The 24,624-nt window shown below is 28.7% G+C and overlaps 2 protein-coding genes across 6 annotated transcripts in view; both read right to left on the bottom strand.

Moving 5' to 3' along the window:
• LOC112596717 (probable Ras GTPase-activating protein) overlaps positions 1 to 24,624 on the bottom strand; it is a 132,781-nt gene that overhangs the window by 42,210 nt on the left and 65,947 nt on the right. For 3 of the 4 annotated variants that reach the window (XM_025342499.1, XM_025342496.1, XM_025342497.1), the window contains one exon: positions 21,367 to 21,580. In XM_025342499.1, coding sequence (XP_025198284.1) covers positions 21,367 to 21,580 — 214 coding nt within the window. Of the gene's footprint in view, positions 1 to 15,936; positions 16,261 to 21,366; positions 21,581 to 24,624 lie in introns of those variants that run through there. The other variant, XM_025342500.1, reaches the window with a different exon arrangement.
• The window catches only part of LOC112596719, a 3,687-nt gene continuing 3,292 nt past the window's right edge, over positions 24,230 to 24,624 (bottom strand). For both annotated transcript variants that reach the window (XM_025342502.1, XM_025342503.1), the window contains exon 5: positions 24,230 to 24,624. In XM_025342502.1, the coding sequence (XP_025198287.1) occupies positions 24,331 to 24,624 (294 nt within the window). In that variant the 3' untranslated portion in view covers positions 24,230 to 24,330.

Below are 24,624 nucleotides of genomic sequence, written 5' to 3'. Positions count from 1 at the left end.
AATATGTCGAAATATTATACCCTTAAATTCAATAAAAAAACTAGCCAAAAAGTTTTTGATAAAATCATTGAAGATTTACGTAAACTATAAAATAGTTATGTTACGTTTTACCTACGATGTAATTCAAAATATATTCACACGGCATAAATACACAATTGAAAGCGTACAATACACCTACGCGACGTGTGAATTGGGGAAAGTGTACGTTAATTTGATGGAAAACAGAAGTCGTGCGAAATGTACAGCGTTTTATTTCATACATGTACACACAATTATGTGGTAATAAAAAATTATGTATCGTCCCGAAACATTTGGTACATAGTGTTTACAAGATTTGGAAATGGCTGAAAATATAATTTTAGAAAAATTTAACTGGTGAAAACAAACTTTTCGAAGTTTTTGAGAAAAAATTTCCGTACTATCCGAAATTATTGATTTTTTGCATTTTAAATTTTCCTGCACATTTAATGTGAAACTTTCAATGCTCTCTCACCAATTTCTTTTTCGAAAAAAATCCTTTCGTAAAATATGCATTAGTTTCTACTACGATCGTTGTAACTAAAAGTAGGTCGAAAGGGAGTTAGAAAAGAAAAATATTTAAAACCTGCATGTTTTATGTACCACAGTGTACAAATAATAACGACTAATGTTCTACAACCGCGTGTGAAAAATTAACAAACCAATAAAATGAAATACAAATCGTAGTTTTGTATAACTGCGATCGTGTTCGATTTGTTTTTACGACCCGCGTGCATGTTGGTACCGATATATATATATTATACATATACATTGTTGTTACAAACATTATGCACTCCCGCAAGTTCTTTTTACGATGGAAAATAAATAAAATAAAATAAATTAATACAAAATATACCATCATCGAGCAAGCCAACAATGCGAATCGTGAAAACTTTTCAAACCTTTCCGGCGGGCGTGACAAATCGAATTAGCTCTTCCCACTGCACCCGAAAAACGATCAGATGATTATTTTGCAACGTCGTTCGTACACATAACGTATATCATAATAATAATATGTTGTACCAGCAGTAATATAATATAAAAACGTATAGTGGCGGCAAACAACCCATTTTCATAATATTATGTTTTATTTTAACGACGCGGATTAAGCATAACAACTGCTGCAGATACCTGGTAGTTGGTACACACTGCAGCCGAAACCTGCACAGAGAAATTATGATGACAGGAGGAGGGTGAGACCACAACGTTTTTTTTCAATTGTTATTGTTTTTGTTCGTGATTATCGCGGGCGTATAATGCGATAATGCATTCTTTTCAATACGAGTCTCATAATGAGATATTGTTGTAATATACTTATACAATACATATACGTTGGACATTAAGACCTGGTGACGCAGAGAACGACTATATACACATAATAATTTTGTATATATTATGACGAGTCTTAAGAATGGGCGCCAAATATAAAAACAGTACATACGAGTGTATATATAGTATATACATAGACATAGTAGTCAATCTTGTTGTGATTAAGATGAGTTTTTATCCCCGGCGTAGGATGAGAGAATCGTGATAAAAGACACTGCTCTGACCATGACTAATAGAACAATGAAGTTTCTTGACCCTATTGAGTGTCGGCCGTTTGTCTATATACATCGTAAATATATGGCGACAGTATATATATATATATATATATAAGAAATAAATATAAATAGGAGTTTTCGCTGATCATGGGGTGTGGTGGGGGTGGTTCGCAGACGACGAGAAAATACGAGAGTCAAATCGGCCTAAAACAAATGAATTGCGACAAACAACTTCTAGCAGACCACCACCGCATTCGAATAATATTATTCCACATTTCTTTTTTAGTAATATACAAAATACATTATATTATTTTGGTGGTATCGTGTTAATATTATATTTTTACCTTTTACGCATACACACCATGATTATTTTATTAACTTCTTTAACGACTTTTAAGGAAAATTTGGATTGGTTAGTGGATTTTCAGTTCGGTACACGGTACACATAATTCCTATTTTCATGTCATGTGATAATTGATAATCATCGGTTGACGTAGAGTACTCTGCGAATACGTGCCCATCGCACACCATAATACATTCAGAACAAATCATTTGAATTTTAAACTTTAAAATTATTATTTATTGCAAATAAAATATCAACATTTCTTGAAATATTTTATTTTAGGAACCTATGCTTGAATAGTGAAATAGCTGCAGTGTGCAGAGATGAAATCATAATATGACAAGTCATACCTATATATGATGAAGGTCGGAGAGAGATGTGAAGTTTTAATTTTTTTCACTGTTCGAATTAAACGGACCGTGGTATATTACAACTTCCAAGGTCGATGGAATGATTAATGAAAGAAAATAAATGCATACATAACCACTAAACCACATAAATACACACATACAAACACATACATTGAGTCGCTGGCGAGAATGTGTGTCGCCGTCTCATATGTGTGGAACTGCGTTAGTGTTTATACAATGCAACTTAAATACACGCCACATTTCTAAGTTCTAGGAACATTATTTTTTTTAGGTATCATCATGGTTATTATTATATTTAACCATAACCTGAACACACGCGACTTCTCATTCGAACAATACTTGTATATACACAGGAATTCAAAACCGCCGTCAGCCCGGCTTATACGACACAATGTAATGATATATCAAAGCGGCGGCGGCCGCTGTACTCATACGGTTTCCCGGGTGCTTATCAATTATTGCTGTTGCAGCTTAAGGTTTTTTTTTTTGTTCTATTACTGTTATAGTGTTATCTGATACATAGTATTGTGTATAAATAGTCGAACGCAAAATTAAATTAATTGTGAAAAAGAATCTCATGAAAATTTACGAGACCCGATCGAGCATCATAGCAATAGCGTTTTGTTCTACACAACTTATACCAGTACGACGCAGCACGAGTTTCTATTATGAATTAAAAGCGTGTGATTTATAGAAGAGTGTGATCAGTACAGTATGATACACGGGAGACTATAAAACATTTGCATGATCTAACTTCAGCACAATGTACCAACGACGTAAAATGCGACATATCTACAAAGATCTTTTATTATACACACACTTTTGTGAAATTTATTTGTGTTTTGTTGAAATATTATAATTTTTATCTTTACGATTACGACACGTGCCCGACACTCATACTCTGTGTCCGGACAGATTTATATTAAAACGAAAAATTATTGTTTTTTTTTTTTTGTATAAAAACATGTTTACACCACAACACACGTTGACAACGTTTACCGCGCGAAAAAAGTCTGACTATATACCTATGAGGTTGCGGTCGAAAATGTATCACATTCGCACATTTTCTTTCAAAATTACTTATATAGTCGTTTATTATATTGATAAATTACGGTACCCGGCAGGACATGGTGGAGGGTAGCAAATATAATAGTATACATCTCGGGAGGAACTGTGTATACGTGAAATTTATGATCAAGTTCAAATTTAGATTTTAAAAGCTCAGAGTTTAATAAAAGATTACAGCCATTATTCAAACGGTCGCGGCATCGGAATCATCTTATTTTAATGTTGAAACGGTTCCAAGCATAACGTTGTTCTTGTATTATATTTCTCGTGTTTACACTTTTACAGCACAGTCCATTATAATTTTCCAACATTAATAAACTATGTATAAAAGTAACCGAGATTCTTAAACGATATTATTTAAAATTAACTCAACGTCCGCAATCGTTAAATGATGGTAAATGATCATTAATATGGTTGTTAACGGCTGTCAAGCATATACGGACATCACATTTATCATCAACTCTAGAAAAATTCGATTGGAAATAATAACAATTATATTTTACCTACAAGAATAATCGTAGATAGATACTAATACTAAATACAGAAGGACAACGATACTCTTTCCCTTACTATAATGTATGACATAATCGTGTGATAAAATCAATTTTTACCGACATGAAAGCATTGTACATCAATAAAAATTTCCAATAAAACAATTGTTTTTATTTTTATTACAATTATTATTTCTTTATTAGGTTGGTTGATTTAAAATTGATCAATAATTTATTTTGTTCCAACGGGATGCAGCTGTTACCACTCCTGCCGAACTCACTTTAGTAGAAATAAATGTATTTTTAAGTGCTATAAACTATACAAAGCATTTAAAAAGGATGCTATATTAAGTATAAACTATGAAGTGTGAAAAAAATTTTCCCAGAACATCAAAAATCGTTGTTTTTTGATCAAAACATTCTTGATTCAGCTACCGTCTACCATAATTATTACAAACAAGACGTGTCAACACAACGGCGGCGCCATACCATAAGTATGTGTAGAAAATATAACATGTTGCTCGCGGCTGTATATTGTACCCGTATACTCGACGGTTCTCGACGATGAAACTGTATACACTGAAAATCCTCCTCCGCCCCGCGCTGGTTCCGTTTGACTATCCGTTTGCGTCCTACGGTTTTAGCCCGCATGATGCAGTAGTCGGTGGCTCTTACGATCCCTTATTATAATAATATTATACAAACCGGGCCACCCATTCCGCCACCGTAATTCTCTTTACTGTTAAAATCACACATCTGTTTTCGGTTTCTAAATTTAATCTTTACCTCGCATACGGCCATTTACTGTTGAAACGCATACTATTACTAGTTACTACTACTCCTAATAATAATAAGAATAAGAAAATGACAACAACCCGGACTTCTGTTGACGGGCGATACCCCAACGATAACGAGTACAGATCGAGCACTGTGTCTGGCCATTGTTCTTCCGGTTTAGGAACGCTATCGTTCTAGTATTCCTCCATGTGCAACGCAGTGCACGTCGCAACTGTATTATACATACGCTCTATCATTAATCTCGGAAACGGATTTTATTATTTTCATTGTACTTATAATTAGAAGTCTTCTCCCTCCCCAATATGATGCTATGAAAAGGAATTGGCTTGAATCCAAAAAAAGTAAAAACCGTATTTTAGATTATTGCTATGTGTTCTCCGCACGTAATTGCCATGCTTAAAAGCATTTTTGTTTTGACAATAATAATAGTACAAGTGGCAAAGAGGTGATTGTATGTACACTACATAATATATTCGTACTGTTTTCAAGACTCATCACCATTTTTATACTACACGTAGTAATACTTTTATACTTATTTTATATATTTGTAGTTTCGGTTGGAATTGGCGCGGAGGAGGAATATAAACACTGTGTAACCGTCATTGCCGTGCGCATTTAACCATTTTAAGACTTAAGCTATAACGAGATTCGCAGCAGATAATATCTATAAATTATGGTATAAAATATAAATTTTAAAATGGAAAACGTTTATTTTATATTGTATAAAACAACTCAAGGGGAATTGTGAGTTTTGTCACTAGTGTCTACAACCCAAAACACTTAAATTATTTATTACGCAATGCAATCGTTTTCGAGCACTCCAGAAATAATTGTTAAATACACAAATGTTTAAATTTTAATAATAATAATGTACCAAATGATATTAGGTACTCCTAAGGTTATATTAATATTAAAATAAACAAGGTCAAGCCGTATTATTATTTTAATTCTAATTCATCATTAATATTATTATTATTATTTTTTAATTGGAATCATAGAACAGTGTACATATTATAAAAGTTGAAAAATGACGAGAATTTCATGATAGAAATATAGTATAATTAACATTTCATAAGAATTCGAGCAGAATATCATGAATTATGAGACAAGAGAAAATATTTGTGTTTATAATACCATTCGCATTTAAATTGCCCAAATTTATTTTTGATATCAACTGTGCACAATAAATTTGTATTATTTATAAATCAGTTTAATTAGAAAACAGAAGTATTTAAGGTATTTAATCGATTTTCAGAACCAGCCGTTATTCGATGAAATAGTTATAAGTTATAGCACATAATATAACGTTATATAATATTATTGTAAATATTATAACGTGCACGCCTGCGTACGATAAACGAGATAGCGGAGTATACCACGGCACACGGAGTACTATATAAGCACGACTGTACCTATATATACTGTTACCACTATACCTATTATCTACTACCTACATCATGTCTCTGACGACGTTATTAATATAATTTTTCATCGTACATTTCGCATAATCCGTTTAATCTCGTTTGGTTTTACGGGTGGATAATATTTGTTCTAAAAATAAATTGTCTGCGGCTAATATTATACAACTTTAACCTATTTTTAGCCAAAGCAAAACTTGAGCTTTTGAATATCTGGACCCGTTGACCCGTATTTAATACAATTTTGAATGCCGACTTAATTTTTTTCTTTCTGACTATTTCAGCGATAATGTTATATTATGTTATGCCAATTAAAAACGAGAAAAAAAGAATTTGAGAACGTCATTATTTTATTAGAATTGACCATTTTAATAATGTATTAATAGCATTTTAATAAATGTATGATCAACATTTTTTCGACATTACATGATAATTATAACTTCATAATAAGAATAAAAATTTAAGTTTAAAAAATGAAATGATAGTATGATATTATGATGCACAAGATATCTAAGGTTTTGTGAAAATGGAAATAACATACATCAGTTTCTATTTGTATTTTGTACGTCTAGTCATCAAGGCAATGACTGGATCAATTGGGTGACTATTAAAATTGAAAATATAGATGGATATGTTATTACCTAGGGCTTAGGTTAAATTTAACTTACATAATAAAATTCTTATTCAATAGGCTTGGTTCATTTTATTTATAGTTTTTGTAATATAATAATGTAGTTAGTCGGGTTCAGAAAGAAGTTATTATAATACATTTTATAAAAATATAAATAAAATTTTTATATTAAATTAGTCACGTCACAATAGTTTAGTTAAACCAAATACAAACTATGGATTCAGGTATCAGTGATCTATTAATAAGTAAACATTTTTTCTACTCTTAGAAATCAAAATTGCATAAAACGCATGCTTTGAATTGTCATACTATAAAATCTATCTATTAATAAAATTTGGGTTTTAAAAATACATTTTTAATAGTATACTCTGACTACGGTTGATCAAATTAAATAAAAAAGGGTTAGCCGATGGCCTATAAATCACTTATTATTGATGATATTGACAGCAGTTTCAAGACGTTTGTTTGATTACATATTTAAAAAGCGTTTACAGTATATTATTTTCAATACCTACGTAGTATTATGATGTCGATGACACAGTGTTTGAATAAGTTTAAAAGCATTATAGCAGTTAATTACACACACCACGTCGCTGTGCTTATAAATACCATTTTGATAATAATAATAATAATAATTATTATTATTATTATTATTATTATTATTATATACCTACGCACCTATCGATTCGTGTGCCTATAAAACTATTATCGGGTAATTTAGATTAAAAAAAATCCAAGGCGTGTAATACACTCGACAGCATAATATAATAGACTCGTTATTATTATTTCCTATATTATGCTACTCGTAGTAGAAATATTTCTCTAAATAAACGCGAGAACATACTCGTGTGTGTAGTATAACGTTCACAAGCAATTAATAATACTATATAGAGATCGCCGCGCCTAGTTTCAAAAAGTTAATGAACACAATATAGAGGTAATTAAGTGAATGATGATTCCAAACGACGTTGAAGTCGTAGCAGCACGTTTGCTGTACAAATTAATCGATAAAATTTGTCATACGAGCACCCAAACAACGTCGATTTTTATAAAACGTCATCCCAAATTCGAATGAGAGAACAAAAAAATATACCGTCATATCACGATCAAGATTTAACGACAATATCATTATGAATGTCTGGAGTTACCGAGCCTCTTTAGTCGTGGACGGCGACTACGCATTTATACGATATTACCTATTAATATGTGTGGTGCGATAAACGCAAACACGAAACAGATGTTTCTCCGGTCGAAGATTCACAAGTACCTTTATAAAATATCGAGTGTACGTAAATACGTTAACGACACACACCGCTATGGAGTGGTATTAAAAAAATCGACCTGCAATGCGATGTTTTGCTGCTGTTGGCGACTGCCGTCGTTGATAGCGAGTGAGTAAATTCGAATTCAAAGCGCCCAACATATTATTCATAGACCAGGTGACTCACCGCCGTCATCGCGTATCCAGGCAGCCTATTATAATATCGAATACGCGGTCACACACACGTAAAAAAATCGATATTGTGTATTATTATTTTAATACCTACATAATAAACTAACTTTTAAACGCACATTATACTGTAATGTGTTGTACACATTACGCCTATAATGAATGTATGAGGGTGTAACAGCAGACTATGGGCTCGCGTATATTACATTTTCTCTGGTTGTTTCTAAGTTTAGAATTTGCACTGCGCCACCCGCTATGGTGTTTTGTCTCTAACCGGCACGTGTTTTTTATTTTAATTATTTTGTTTATGCGTAAAAAAAAAACCATAGGCCCACTCTTGTCTCTAGTCATACAACGTACGTATAGAGTACAATGACACTCGAACAAACAAATAGCTAATGTGCTAAAAACATACTCTTAATTCTTTACCGTTATGATCATACACCCACGTGAAACCGTTCGTGTTCGACCGCCGACATTTTTACAAAAGTATAATATTATTACCTAACGAATCTGTAAAAGCGTTGATTCGCAGTGGTAAAAACCCGGGATCCATAACGAATAAGTGATCATGTTTTTCGGATTACCTACTCATTGCAGTTATAAGCATATTGATTAATTCGTATTTTGGTCAAATATCCTGAATTTGAATAGTTAAATAATGTATTTAAATGAAACTATTATAATAGTAATTATTACGGAAAAGTGTAAAAAAAATGTATCTATAATGACAGTATTATAACTCTATTTATGATAAAACATATCAAGGTAATCAAAAAATGCAGTCATAACTTGTATTTTAATGCATAATATAAAATGTATGGAATAATAAGTTTTAACATTACTTAATGGCAATCTAACTAATGTGAACAATGTTTAAAATTTAAATTAATATTTATTACGCATGTTTTGCGATAAACGTTTATTATTATTGAATGAAAATAAATAATAAACTGCAGTTTGATAAATTACCGAGAACGTTTTTTTAAGATAATATATATTGTTGTTCTAATTAGTAATTAGTAATTACTGTTGTATACTTGAGATATTGATCAATCGGGAAAAAAATTATGGCGTAGCGGAAGCATGGAGACGATTTAAAAGTTATAACTATATAATATAAGTTTAAAACCGCTACACATTTTAATAAATTAAGTAGTGCAGTGTGCATAATACTTACAAAATATTACTGTGTTATAACTGCAGTGAACAATTATGAGGAGGCGTGCACACTGTTAATATTATAAGATTTAATTTTAATAGGTAATTTCATATCACGTTAAAATCTATAAAATTAAAAGTGATACGGATGTCGTTATAAAGTAATAATTTGTCCACGACACTGCTATATGAATTATTAATAAAGTTATTAGGTTCATTTAAACAGTATATTAAGTAATTGATTATAATAACACACTATTATTATTATAGTTAGTTAAGTATCTATAAAATTAAAATTTGAAATGCGATTTGTCATTGTATCGATTAGGGTTCTCCAAATAAGGCGATGGACTGGGAATAAGGCAAGGTATTGTCGAGTTCGCACTCCACATCTGTTTGCACAGCGCGTGCACATATTACATATACATTATATTATTCATAATATTATGGCTATATACAGTCCAGTCGTGATAAATTGAATGTTTTTCTTGCACCTTGATGTGCTTATAAGTATTTAAAGTATACAACTCGAAACATTTTTAATTCAAACATTTTTTTTGTTCCCTTTGATATTCGGGTAATCGAGACTTGACTATATTATTATAATAAAATATTTATACACTCGATCAACCGCTTATGGAAACGCTGTCGACGTATAACCATTATCGTATGTACGTAAAATAATATAGCGACGCGAACTTTCAACGGGTGTTCAACGTTCACCATATACCTACACATTTTGAGACACGGCAGAACAAACTGTATTAAATGACCAAAATAAAGAATAATATAATAATACGAGTACATAATTATAAAATATATTATACAATAATATGTGTATAAGTAGTATATATTGCTCGAAAATATGTAATCGCGTCAAACCATATATGTTAATACATATTAATGTAACGTCCTACTTGACATAAATACAGGTTCGAACAAAACCAACAGACCGTTTACATTCGTATACGGATGGCCGTAGCGATTGACGATTTTTTACAACATACAGTAGATAATATTATTATTACTATTTACGGTGTGTATGTGTATAGTAAAAGTCTATTGTTTATTAAATGAATTTATGAATATATATAGAGATTATAGATATTTTATCACAGTCGAACCATGTGTAGATTCTAATATCTAATAACGCACACCTACATTATTATGGGGATAAGTTATAAATTATAATTAAATATACGTTAGGTCACAACTGTAATGTCGGGAGGGGATCTATAACCAGAAGTATTTTCCTATTTTTTAAAATATCGAAGTGTGTATGTAAATTTCTAGTCAACCGTGGGGATGAAATATCTCTAGAATAAAATAATATATATATATATATTAAAATCTAAGAATATGTGTAAATAGTGCATGTGTAATGTGTTTGTTATTATTTTTCAAATGGTATTTAATTATTATTGACATGTGACGGTCATTACAGGTTTTTTCAATTTTATTAATCGATTAGTGTTGTGCGGAACAAGAGCAAAAAAAAATTATCGGAACCTTTTTCTTTGCAAGTATACACAGTGCTCACCTACATCATAATATTAATATGTGTAATATTATCCTTGTCGTACTAAGCTCTTACAAAAGTGTTCAATCGCAATCGCGGTCGTAATATCTGCTACAGAGTGAAGTGGCTTAAAGTATTCAATGGTCAATACTCAATTGTGTAACTAACTCACCGATGTTATTGTAAATACACAAAATGCGTTGTAACTAGTAAACAAATAAACAATATATATTTTAGTCCATATGAAAGGAAAACAGTTGGAAAAGCGTTAGAAATGTAAAAATTCACGATGATAATTATACGTATATCATAATATTATTATCGACATAATTGTATAAACATGCCAAGCGAGTGATAATAATTACTTAAAGCATGCACACGCACATAATAATAGGTACATATATTCTCCTAAAAAAGTGCCCCTTGCGCGCGACGATCGGCGTTATCCCGGTGCGGCGTCTGTCACGTACGCGGTCGTCCTCGGTCAGCTAATTAACATTGTACGCGTCTGTTGTTCGTCCATCCGCTAGCATCGACCATACTCCCCCAACGACGGCTAATGAACCAAAACCTTGAGATTTTTTTAGCAATTATAGAAAATATACAATGATTGTACAGAGCACGACAGAAGTAAATTCATAGTAATTATGTAATCGAATTTTCTTTTTCTTAAACTCCCTTTTTATATTTGAGGATTTTGATTCGAACCGTATACACTATGTACACAGTTCGAAAGCGACAGACGTGCAAAATCAATAAAAAAATAAATGAATCATGAATTTCTGTTAAAAATGGGGTGGCTTCCTTGCTTACGTTTCAGTACTTGCAAAAAACTGTCTCAAAAAGACTAGAACTACATGAAAATTTTAAAATTACCAATGGCCGTGGTCCATGATTTAAGTATTTTTACTATACAACCAAAACAAAAATTTTTGAAAAATACGAGTGCATACTTTGTAAGGGTAATAGATCTACTGAAATAATTCAAGCTAAAAAACATTTGGCAATATACGAAAATTTGTAATTAACATCTATATTTGCTGTCTTATTATACAGGATCATCACTTGGAATCTAATATTGCTATAGACGCGTAGTTATTTTATTGTTATCGCCAGTTGACTGTTGTTATTTTTGTTATTGTTATAGGTGCCATTATTATTATATTATAAGCACTGTGCTCGCAGGGGTTATTTTAAGGTCACAGACCTATTCGTAACTTGATATTGTTTTTATAGAATACATTATGTATTTAAGTTTAAAATTCTGTGAATACTAATAAAAACATATTTTTTAATTCTCATTGAAATACAGTTTTTTAGTGTAAAATATTAAATTAAAAATATAATGTTTTACACAAACCACTCATCATAATTACTATCTACAAGGCAAGTTGAGTATAAAGTAACTTTCTAATAAATAACATACTATATAATATTATAATTTATAACATATATGTATGTATCATACGAAACTACGTGTGAGAGCCAAAATCTGTATATTTATTATAATATATATCAATATCAGAAAATATGTATAAATATATTTTATACGTAATCTGGTAATCATATATATATATTATAAATATGTATAATATCTACGTGGTCTATTTCATCGTGGTAAGTAACATTGACGTACTACACTACTACCCTAACTTGGCCGAATTGCCTACTATAATAAGGGCAATCTTTGTAAAATAATTACTAATTAGTTAAAATGTACCTAATTTTTACAGAGCCATTGTAATTAATTGCCGTCAGCGGTGGATTCGAAAAATAAACAATATTTAATATTTATCACCAAACGTGATTATCGTTGTTATTATTAGAAAATAAATAAATATTATCCTTGTAACCAATACATAATAATATAAAAAAATTGTACTTTTATCATTTGAATTCCTTTGTATTCATTTTGAATGAATTTTAAAATGGCTCACACGAGAAAATCAGAAAAGTTATTTAGAAAGGGGATGACCATACTAAACCATTCTACATTTCAAAATTAGGTTAATTACAAGTAAACATATATTATTTTCCATAATGGGGTAAAATGATGGATCGTATCATTCAATAGAACATAAATTATACCTAACTGTTCTTATAGTGCATTTGTACTTGCATAATAGTATACACACCGATATGATATAATATCATAATTACTATATATATTTACATATAGAGATAAAGTCAGTTGGTTACTTCATTCGCTATAAATGTTTAATCTAATTACTTTTTGTGTATATTAGTTGTACTCGGGTATTGAGCTGATGATATTTCTAAAATCGATTAAATAAATAAATAAAAAATAAATGTGCATAATATATAGGGTAACATCATACGTGAATATGTCATCCATCCATAATATAGATCCTATATGCGTGATTAAATACTGATTACCAATGCTGGTAAATTATAATTGCAATACAATAAATGAAGTTTCAACAGTTTTAAGACTATTAAATTTACGATAGATAGGTATAACGTTTACAAATAAACCTTATAATTTAATGATTTTTGAATTAGATTAAAAAAACATATATGTGTTAAAAATTAAACCAAGCACTAATACACAGTAAATAAAATAGAAATCATTATAATCATCAATGGATCGATGTAAATGAAAAACTGTGACTTTTAATTATCGTAATATACCTAAAATATTGACTTTTAGTGACTAGTTTACCTCAATATATGGTTGCATTAAAAATTCCACAAACACAGATAATTTTGTAATATACGCGATACATATTTAAAAAAACGTACATGATCATCAAACTGGTCGAGTAGGAGAAAGTCGCATGGAAAGTACACATATTTGACGAGCACAATTTAACCAAAACAATGGACCGGTCCACGCGTTAATTTTTAAAATTAAATATTACTGATGTCGCCGATGCCTTGAAGCTTTGATCAAAATTTTTGCATCGTTTAAGGAACGAGCCAATTACTTTATTACCATACGACATCAGTTTTGCATAGATAGCGGGTAAACAGGTAAACGGAAATGGGCGCTGAAATGCGTTTGACCCACATGACGATAAAGAAAAAAGAAAATAACAAGGGCACAGTTAAATTTACATTAATTTACAGGCGTTCATTTTTACTTTACTCATATATAAGCTGATTATTTTTCTATTATAATTAGTGTTCTAAAATTTCTGACGTATGAAAATACGAAAACTCATGAATATATTATGAAATATGTAATTGTCTAATTACTACATTTATTAATCTCGTTCATTTTGAGTATTTTGATTTGGATTTATCATCTGCGTATATTATACGAAAAAGACACGAAGATACGTAACAATGTAATTTAAAAATAACGGGAATTATAACTTTTTAAAAAAGTTTTTATTACATTCACGAGAATATAATTTTTTTCCTGAATACGGTTACACATAATATCTAAAGATGTTATATATTTTAATATCTAGATACATAGTACAAAATGTGTTTAGAATATTACAAAATGTGGTTCGGTAATACTTTTCAAGTACCTACTACGTGTTTTGTATCATAATAAAGTAAGGTCTAAGACGGTTAATAATAGTTTTCAATTAGCGATTATTTAACCTTGTTGAAAAAGTTAAGGAATTTATCTAATGAAGTAACACTACTTACATAATGTAATGTTGATATTTATTATTTACATATATTAAAACATAGAACTGACGATATAACTAAACATACCTATCTAAATATCTAAAACATCCAAGATTATATATTTGCTATGCATTATAAAAATTATGTTTTATATATATTTTCATTTTATATCACTGAAAAATTATCATTAAAAAATTATCAATTTCACTGAGATAATAACAAACTATAATAACGATACCAACGGGAAACGGCTAATAATAATTAGCTGAATAATTAGCAGTCTGTTAATAACTATTACATTTATTAACTAGATGTTTTATTATTTTATTTCCATTTACCTAAACGAGAAGATTTTTATGTAATTTTTTACTCGAGATAATTTTAAAAAATCATAGTAAAAATAAATCATAACTGTATCATTTTATTTGCGGACAAATTTAAGTTTTTGATAAATGGGTTAAATACACAGTCGAAATCGAATCTCTTTGCGACCACATGTCGCGAACCATGCTGGCGACTCGACAATTAAAAGGACGGAATAAGAGTATAACTCACATACACGACACACATGTGGACATGTGGTATACGAACTTCTAGTTACTTGGATTATAGGGATTTATCGAGGGATTTATATAAAACAAAGCGTCGTTTAGCCACATGGCAGAATTGCGTGGACGAATGAAGAAAATAAATAAAAATCAACTTTACAAATGATCAGTTTGACAATAAGCTTAACCCAAGCCGTTTCCGGTCTGCCACCATTGCTAGATTATCGTATTTAAAAACTTCCGGTTATCCGGTCCAAAAACTCTCTTATCTAATACATTAATAATAAAACAAGTACATTGATGTGCGCCAACACTACAGCTTACAAGCTACAACACATGCAAATATATTATAATTCAATTATAAATTGTATAATTTATAAATATACTATATTTTAATGCTAGTTATAAATATGATACCTAATAGTTAATTCTGTTCTTCTCTTTTCTCTATCGACCATATCCTTTCCCGGTTGTTTTTGTTAGTTTATGTACGCGCTCTGATTGAGCCGAGTAACCTCAAAAATCTGTCTAAATCACCGTCGAAAGCCATAATATAATCATTAATCACCCAGCCGAGCATATAAAACGCAGTAACCTTAAGATTCCAATGGAGGACAGTAGCAACAGCCGCTAAATGAAAAACTTGGGAGTAATAAGACACGAATGGCTATAACAATTTCTACTAATGATTCAGTTCAATTTTTTATTTTTTTAATAAAAATATGGGGAAGAACCGAATAAAACTTTCACTTAGGATCGCGAACGTATAATAATCAGTATCGAAGATGGATAATTTGATGACCATTTAAAACACATCTTTTGTTCAAGAGTAACTGACACGGAAAAAAAGTTTAATTGATAATAAAAACACTAATTACCTATTAAAACATTTCCAAAGACCAAGTAGAACCGAACGATACCAAGATATCATATAATATATTATATTATACCACAATTCTGTTGTTCTTACCTTGATCGACATCTAAATCGTCAAAATCATCTCGAGCTCCTTTCAGACACGATTGAAACCCCTTGCTGAACCTCCGGGTAATTGTGCCGGTACTGTGCGCGGGACTTACGGGCGGTTGCTGCTGTACGTCCGGCAAATCGTTCATGACGGACAACATAGTTTATTCGTCCGCGAACGGGTTAAAATTGAATACGTAAACGCGCACGTCAATCTTATACGGACATTCCAGTAAAATAATAATAATAAAAATTTATTCCAAAAAGGCGAGATCACGACGGACGAAATGACAGAGCGATCGACTAACCACTGCCGTTCGAGTCGACTGCCAGATGAACACTGCTGGTTGCGCGGACGTGGAGGCTCTCCGTCGAGCGAGACAACGTCGCACGCTGGGCGAGGCGGAACGCGCACGCTGCCGACGACGATACGAACGAGACGGATAATGTTATGATATTATAACTTAAAACTAGAGGCATAGGTACAGGCGCTCGCGGTGTCGCAGGTCATAATCATTCTCATAGTAATAATATTACAATAATGATGATAATTATTAATTTATAATCAACGAAATGAATAATCATTACGAGTTGTACACGTATGATACGCATTACGTATTATACTAAAATACATATCAATCACTATAGGTTTCTAATAGATTTTCGCGCTTGAGCCTGTTTATTGATGCATAATCGAACGGAAATGAAAATAAAATAATATAGACTGATGAGATGTGCCTAATATTATTGACATTAATAATATATAAAATTATCTATACGTATGTATTTTTAAAAATCACACTTGGATTAGTATTGTCAATGGATACTCTTTTCCTTCACGTTTTAAAGTCTGGTACAAATTGTTAACTTATTTATTGTATTATTTTGTGTATACATATTGTAAATTTCTTTAGTAAATAAAATGTAAACAAAAAACAATCATATTACATCTCCTAACACAAATAATACAACAACTGTTTCTGGGACAAATAATCAGAAATTCATCTCATAATCCCTTGAGCTTGCTTATAATAATATCCAGTACATAACCTACATCATTGAATTATATCTGCCACAAAAAATACAATTTTAATTTTATCCTTTTATCAAACATTCTACGAGCGTGTTTAAAATTTAAACACCGTGGACCGTAAAACAAGTGATATTTTATGACAAGATATTAATACCAATGTTTTTATTCCAATTAATTTACAAACTATATATAGGTAGTTATAAATCTAATATAATCATACACATTTTAGTGAATAATATTATTTATAAACCATCAATAATTATCAAAATAAATAGCTTATCTGCTGAAATTTCAATTTAAAAATTGTATAAATGGTTCAATTATGATTTTAACGAATTCAAAGTGAAAATAGTTGAATCGCAAACTCATCAAATTGTGAAAGTTGATTCAAATGATGATTTTAAGCGAGAAATTAAATTATTGTTATTATTTACTGAATACAGGTTAGTTATTTAGTCGTCTATTTTAACATCGTTTAAATGACAATCCATTCATATTTTTTTAAACCAATATGCAATTACCGAACTTTTACTTAATTAAAACCATTTTTTTCCATTTTAAACATACGACATAAGTACAGCAATAAAAAAAGACAATATTGAGTCATTTGAAACAAAATAAAACAAAAATTGGTATCTATTTATCATTTATTAATATAAAAACAAAAATAACGTCAGTAATATTGTAACGGAAATACGATTAATGAGATAATATACAACGTGGGTGTAATGTCACAGAAACGTAGAAAAATAAAAAACTGTTTGCTACACTGATGTTATATCTACCGGTTCGTGTTCTTGAGGTATGGCCGTAACGCGCCGCATATGGTTGACATAATAATATTATATACTTTTCATTAAAATCGAAAAAAAAATAAACTCATATATTATTATTCTGTTTGTATAATATAATGTATGTTCGTATTTATATATTGTATGTTGTATAAGTAAAATTACTACGTGCACAATTGTATAAGGCAAGTTTTGTGTTTTAATATTAATTATCATTGTTATTTAAATAATGAAACAATTTTCAAACGGAATAAACCATTATATTATATTAATCAGAAATTATATTATGATTTATTAAATTATTATTATCCAAACTCAGATCCACGTAAATATTATAATACTTTATATTCGTACTTGTAATAATATATACATAAAGTTATAATAATACGGTATTACACCAAACAAACAAACGGAATGCGTTTTATGATAATATAATATTAACTACCTACCTATACACTATAACAAGCGTTTATGCATTTAAAAAATATTATACAGTGATACAAAATGTTCTAGGCTCTTTGAATATTATGGGTACTAGGGTACTAGATATTATATAAGTTTTTGAAATTTATTTCTTAAAACCAGTACATTGATTAGATATTAAAAAATTACAATTTTACTACGTAAAATAATCTCACACATTCAAAAATATAAATCTGTAGACTAATGACACAATTAATGTATGTTTGTAGCTGTTGTATATTATTGTATCTGAAATTCGTAAAATAATGACTGTATTATGTCTTATTATTCAGTAACACTGTGCACCCAGCTGTTTAAGTCACTGACATTGACTACCATATCAAAATAATATATTGTTAGTATAGCATTTGTCAACTTACGCCTCCGCTCTAATTTTACGTTATATTTTATATCGTTTTAAGACGTATACATATAGTGTTTAGCATGTAATACTTATACTCACTGAGTTGTACATACTGCAGGTGACTTTAATAATATTATATTTCATATTATGCTCACACTTTATTTTAACCTTTATTAGTATATATTTTTATAATAATACTAAATCTACATTCATAGCTTTTCATGTAGTCTATTCATTCTCTATTTTATTATTATTAAATTATTTGATTTTCGTGTGCTTGTGATCAGGACGATCAGGTAACGAGTCTCGTCTGTATTAAGTATTATATCTTGTCTAGCTGAATGATTTCGAAATATATATTATACACTATACAATATGAAAAAAAAACATTCATCTGTAACTCTTTAATAATTTGGTTAACAATAGAAACAATAATACGTGGGTTTATATGGTAATGACTTATGAGTTCATAGATTATGACTAAATGTACATTTAAATTCTAAACTATAATTCTTAAAAATTTAAAACTACTATTATTTTATATTTTTATAAACATAAAACTAATATTTTTTTTAAACGATGTTAGTCGATTTTAATTTGTTCATATATTCTTCTTTTTCTCATGCCCATTAATTTATTTATCAATAACAAAAATGTTTTTGTAAATAATTAAAAATAGTTATCCTCAGAATTCTTTTATCTTCAAATTTAATAACTGTTGATATACCTAAATATCTAATAATATTATAACTTTATTTTTAAACCAAACAATGTTACTATAATTTGTGAAACATTTTAGGTACATATAGTAGAAATGCAGATGACAAACAAATTAGCGTAATTTAATGGTGGAGAATTTTTTTTATTTTATTATTAAAAATATTATATTGGAAAATTATTTTTTTGTGTTCTTTTATAATAATATTTATATTTTGTAAAGTACTAACTTAATAATATATTTTAACTTACTTTACAATTGCAGTATACAACTTCCAAGATTACTATATTATAGTGTTTACACATTAATCATACATTGAGGTTTAATAAAAAAAATATGATATAATTTTAGAAACATTTCTTATATTTTTTTGGTATTTAAAGATATTTAAATTTTTTTAAGTAAAAAAGAATGAACATTTAATACAAAGTTTCATCATAAATTGTTCCTATTTGCTATCACAATTATATTAAAATAAATTCATTCAAAATATTAAAAATACATAAATACGATTTTGTTTTGAAAGCTTTTAAAGATTAATTTTTAATGAAATTCATCAAAGTTACAAACATATTATGTAAATGTTACATACAGTCATATACTCATATGTAATAATAAATAATTGTCAACAATTTGATATATACTTGTAACATCATAGTATCATTATTCTACACATTGTATATAGTAAAAAAATAATTCAATTAATAAACACCTGTTAATTTATTATGAGTAGGGAATTTAAATTGTATTTGATTTTATTTAATGTAACTTTTAAGGTAATAGTATAATATTTTTAGCTTTCTTATTATAATGAATAAATAATTTGTTATACATTTAGTTTATCTATATCAAATTTCATTGATAATTATAAATTATCCATATAAATATTATTATATTAAATTTAGTAATCTTTGAATTCTAATATAGATTAGTACCTAAATAGTACCTAAGTATTATTACTGAAGCTAATAATTCTTTATCACTTGATATATTTTATTATAATAGTATAATCAATAAAAGAGTGTGGGTATAATAATGAGTAAAATATTTTTAAATTAGTAATAAAATGGTTTTTATTTAATTTATTTTAAAGTTTTTTTTTCTAAATTTATATTTGAAACTAGTACTTAATTTGATTCATGCGTCGCCAGAGATCAAAGCAAGAATATGCGTTGGTGTAATCCTCAACGTTTTAACTTCAAATCATTATCTGAACTGAACGTTTTATTTTATAAAAATTGTACAAGAAAATTGATTTATCGTAATCATATTCTCCGCTGATAATGCACGGTGCCCCTTGGTGGCCCCGAAACCCTTATAGTTTGTTTTTAACAAGAACTAAAGAACTTCGTCTGATATTAAAAGATACGGCACATAGGTGAGCAATTTAAGAAGTTTGTTATTAAACACGAAACATCTTAATAAATTTACATAGATAAAAAGAAGCGGATACAATATATTTTTTATCAAGACATTAAAAAATAGTTTCTTTGGTCACACACTAGACAGTTATGTTTTTAAGTGTTTGGTATTTGTAAGTATTTATTTTTATGAGAGGTGTAACAAGGACTAACAGTACCTACACGTTGAATGTAATAATATATTATTATGCTAATAATAATACTATACGATTTTTTAAACAATAAACACTCATTATCTTAAAAAGTTAAAACATTTTTGAAAAATTTCTTTTTACAAAATATGAAGTCTTTTTATAATAACTTTTATGAAAGAAAAATGATATATTTTACTCATTTTTTTAAAGTTTTTTATTTATTTTTTTGAATAATAGTATATTTATTTTACATTTCTTATCTAGAAAAAGAATGTTTTTTATAATAATTTCGATACCTACACAAAAATTGAATCTTGAACTTATCACGAACACGAGATAATTACAATTTAAACTGAAACCAAAATTACTGTTTAATCTACCTCGCCGATTATTGTAGTAATAAAATGACAAAAAACATAAATTTTCTATTTTTTATCTTGTGAATTGCTGATTATTGTTAATATGCTAATTATGCACGCTTAAATGGATTAAATTGCTTTAAGTGACTTACCCATGGGAGATGGGACACACACAGCCACGGTGGGTCTCTCTGTTGTTTCGCGTAGCGACACACTGTCGGGTGCGTCGTCATCATCTTGGTCTTCGTCCTCTTCCAACAGGACGGGCGGCTGATTGATCAACTCGTAACCCCATCGCTGACGGAACTTCTTCGCTCCACCGTCTAGCCGGACCCGGGGAAGGTCCACAAATAGTGAATCGCCAATCTATAATTAGATTTTATTTATATATTATGTATTATACTGCTATAAATGTGTACTAATAAGCATTAATAATAGCGTAAATTTTTTAGTTAAAAACGCTGAGTACACTGACCGCCGAAACCTCCACCAATATTTTTTAAGAATAATTTCATACCTATTTATTTTTAAATACTCCAAATATACGTATTTTTATACATTTTATACAAATGGTAATCGATATACACATTTAAATAAACGTTTATATAATATTTTATGCGTACACAGTGCTCGTATTTTTGTTCAAACAGGTGCATACACATCTACGTTATGACGTGCTCTGTCAAAAAGTATCACGTATTCTAAATAAAATTGAAAAAATGATATTTATAAAGGTGTTTGCAGTAGAATAAGAGCTAGTTTTTATACTATACTGTATTGTGAACATAGCATGTAGTTGAATATATCAACTTGAAACGGTAATGTGTTACAGATATTTTGTTGCCCATAAAGTAATTAAATAAAAGGAATATAACACGATAATGCGGTGTAATCCGATAAAAACCTGGTTAAAGAAGAACACTTTTCGGTTACCGATATGGTTATTTCTTGTTTATATTACATATCCGCGGTGGCGTGGTTACCGCTGAAGTCCAACTTATTTTTAGTCTATGCAATTCAACACCGCATAATATTTTGTTTATGAAAAATGAAGACATCAAAAACTGCCTGTTTATTTGACGTTGCAATTTTTTTTTTCATAACCATCAATCCTCATTCCTCAATTGCTTTGCTTTTAAGATAGTAATATCATATATATATTTAAACTTTGAATGGATACCTAATCAAGTAAAAAAAAATAAATGGTACGATGAAAAAGCACAAGTTTTATACGCTTTTGATGGATAACAGTGACTCTAAAAAATGTACAATATGTTGAATATATATGTCATTATGCTAGAACGAATATAATGTATACGTATATAATATATGGTGAAATGTACCATTAATAATTTATCTAATATATAAAAACACAATTATTCCTATATATACCTACGATTTGCCATATTGTTTCAAATTTTCCATAGCATCTATAATAATTAATATTGCAAATATACCTATTATCAGAATAGCAAAAAATCACTCTCGGGAAAAGTACATAGTTTTATTATAGTAATATAGTATTCATATTATTAAGTAATAAAATACATCATATCTACCTATACATAATCATATGTTATGAAGTAACTATTAATTAACTATATATATATTTGATTTTTAATACACGTTTTATTCTAATTCTATATGCTGTATTTAATATCTAATACAGATTTAGAGATATTACTTATAATTGAGTTATAAGTTATAATATACATAATATTAAAATCATTTAACCAACTTTTATGTAAACATTTTTTTATACATGAATAATTGCTATTTAAATTTCAACAATCTTGTATACTCACACAATCACACCCGAAATAATTTTTTCATCAAGCAAGCGATTTTGATTCATTTAATATAATATTAATATAATATAATTATATAATTATATTATAATTAATATAATATATTTATTAATTGTATTAACTTGAAAACTATAATTTTTATGTTCAATAACATTTTTAAAATATTTAGACTAATTATTTTAAGCTATTATTCTATTATTATAGCTTATACATAGATATTTGACATTTAAAATATATTTGTTGTTTTTTCTTAGTTTTAATAAAAAATGTAAATCTAGTCAAAAGTCATGACAATATGTATAATATACGAATGTACCAACACTATCAATACATTAAGTTTGTTTTTGCAATTAAAATATTAAAAAATTCACAAAAATAATTTTTGCGTTTGAAATTTAAATTTATTATTAATTTCAAATTTAATACATCTATGACTTATCAAATCACCAGATACAATCAAAATCTTTACTATACAACAGAGTGGTTACCTATTAAGTCATTATAACAAAATTTAACACTATCATTCCAGTGAATTGATCAATGATCAATAGTAGAGATACTCTATTCTTACTATTAAACAGAACTGTTACTTATTTTTTCCTTTAATAATGCAGTTATTCAAAACCTGATTTTGTAATTTTTAAATATTTTTAAAGACCATATTCATCTTATTTTATTACACAAGTATAGATATTTTTATTAAGTGTGATTAATGTTTCAAAATATCATCTCATTTATTTGTTTATAGTTTTTAGTAGTTTAAATAAATATATGAAATTCTGTAGATTTGTAAAAAATTGTATGATTTTAAAAGTATTTACAATGAATTGGAAATACTAATGAATAAAAATAATAAACTATCATAACAATGTATTAACAATATTAGTTCTGTTAATAATCATTATAAATAATACTCTGCACTCTGCAGTAATTAATAATAAGTGTATTCTTTTCAATTCTATACAATAACGAATATTTTTCACAATAAAATAAAACTTTAAGTTTTGGGCGTAAAATTATGTATTCCAATATGGTAAACAATGAAAATATGTATAATATACTGTTTAAAAAGTTACCAAATTATAAGTCACTTTATACTTAAAAATATTATAAGAGTTTTGTTATAAAGAGGAGGATAATAGTTTTTTCACGATTAAATGTATTTTATCTTAAATAATTGCAAATAAATAAGAATGTTAATAATATATAATTAGAAGATATAAAATATTATTATATTTAATTTTAATTGTTATATGCTCGTTTATTCGTGCACTTCAGATTCTTCAGTAACCGACAGTAGTTGGTTAACTAGTTTTCGTCACTTGCTGAATCTGATGACAATAAACCAAGATGTGTCTGATAATCAGGAACTGTATACAATTTAAACAAATAATTTGCTTCAGAATTTGTAATTGTTTCTTGCGTAGTCAAAGGATTTGATTCGTCGACTTCAGTCTGGTTTTCTTCTGTTGCAGAAGCATTCGATTCCTCTTCTGTCAGAATAGCATTCGATTCCTCTTCTGTCGGAATAGCATTCGATTCCTCTTCTGTCGTAATAGCATTCGATTCGTCTTCAGTTGTAATAGCATTCGATTCGTCTTC

This window comes from Melanaphis sacchari, unplaced genomic scaffold, assembly GCF_002803265.2.
Source record: "Melanaphis sacchari strain LSU unplaced genomic scaffold, SCAv2.0 Contig33_pilon_pilon, whole genome shotgun sequence".
NCBI lineage: Eukaryota > Metazoa > Arthropoda > Insecta > Hemiptera > Aphididae > Melanaphis > Melanaphis sacchari.
The sequence above is the reverse complement of the archived record's forward strand: the minus strand, read 5'-3'. Positions and strand labels throughout refer to the sequence as shown.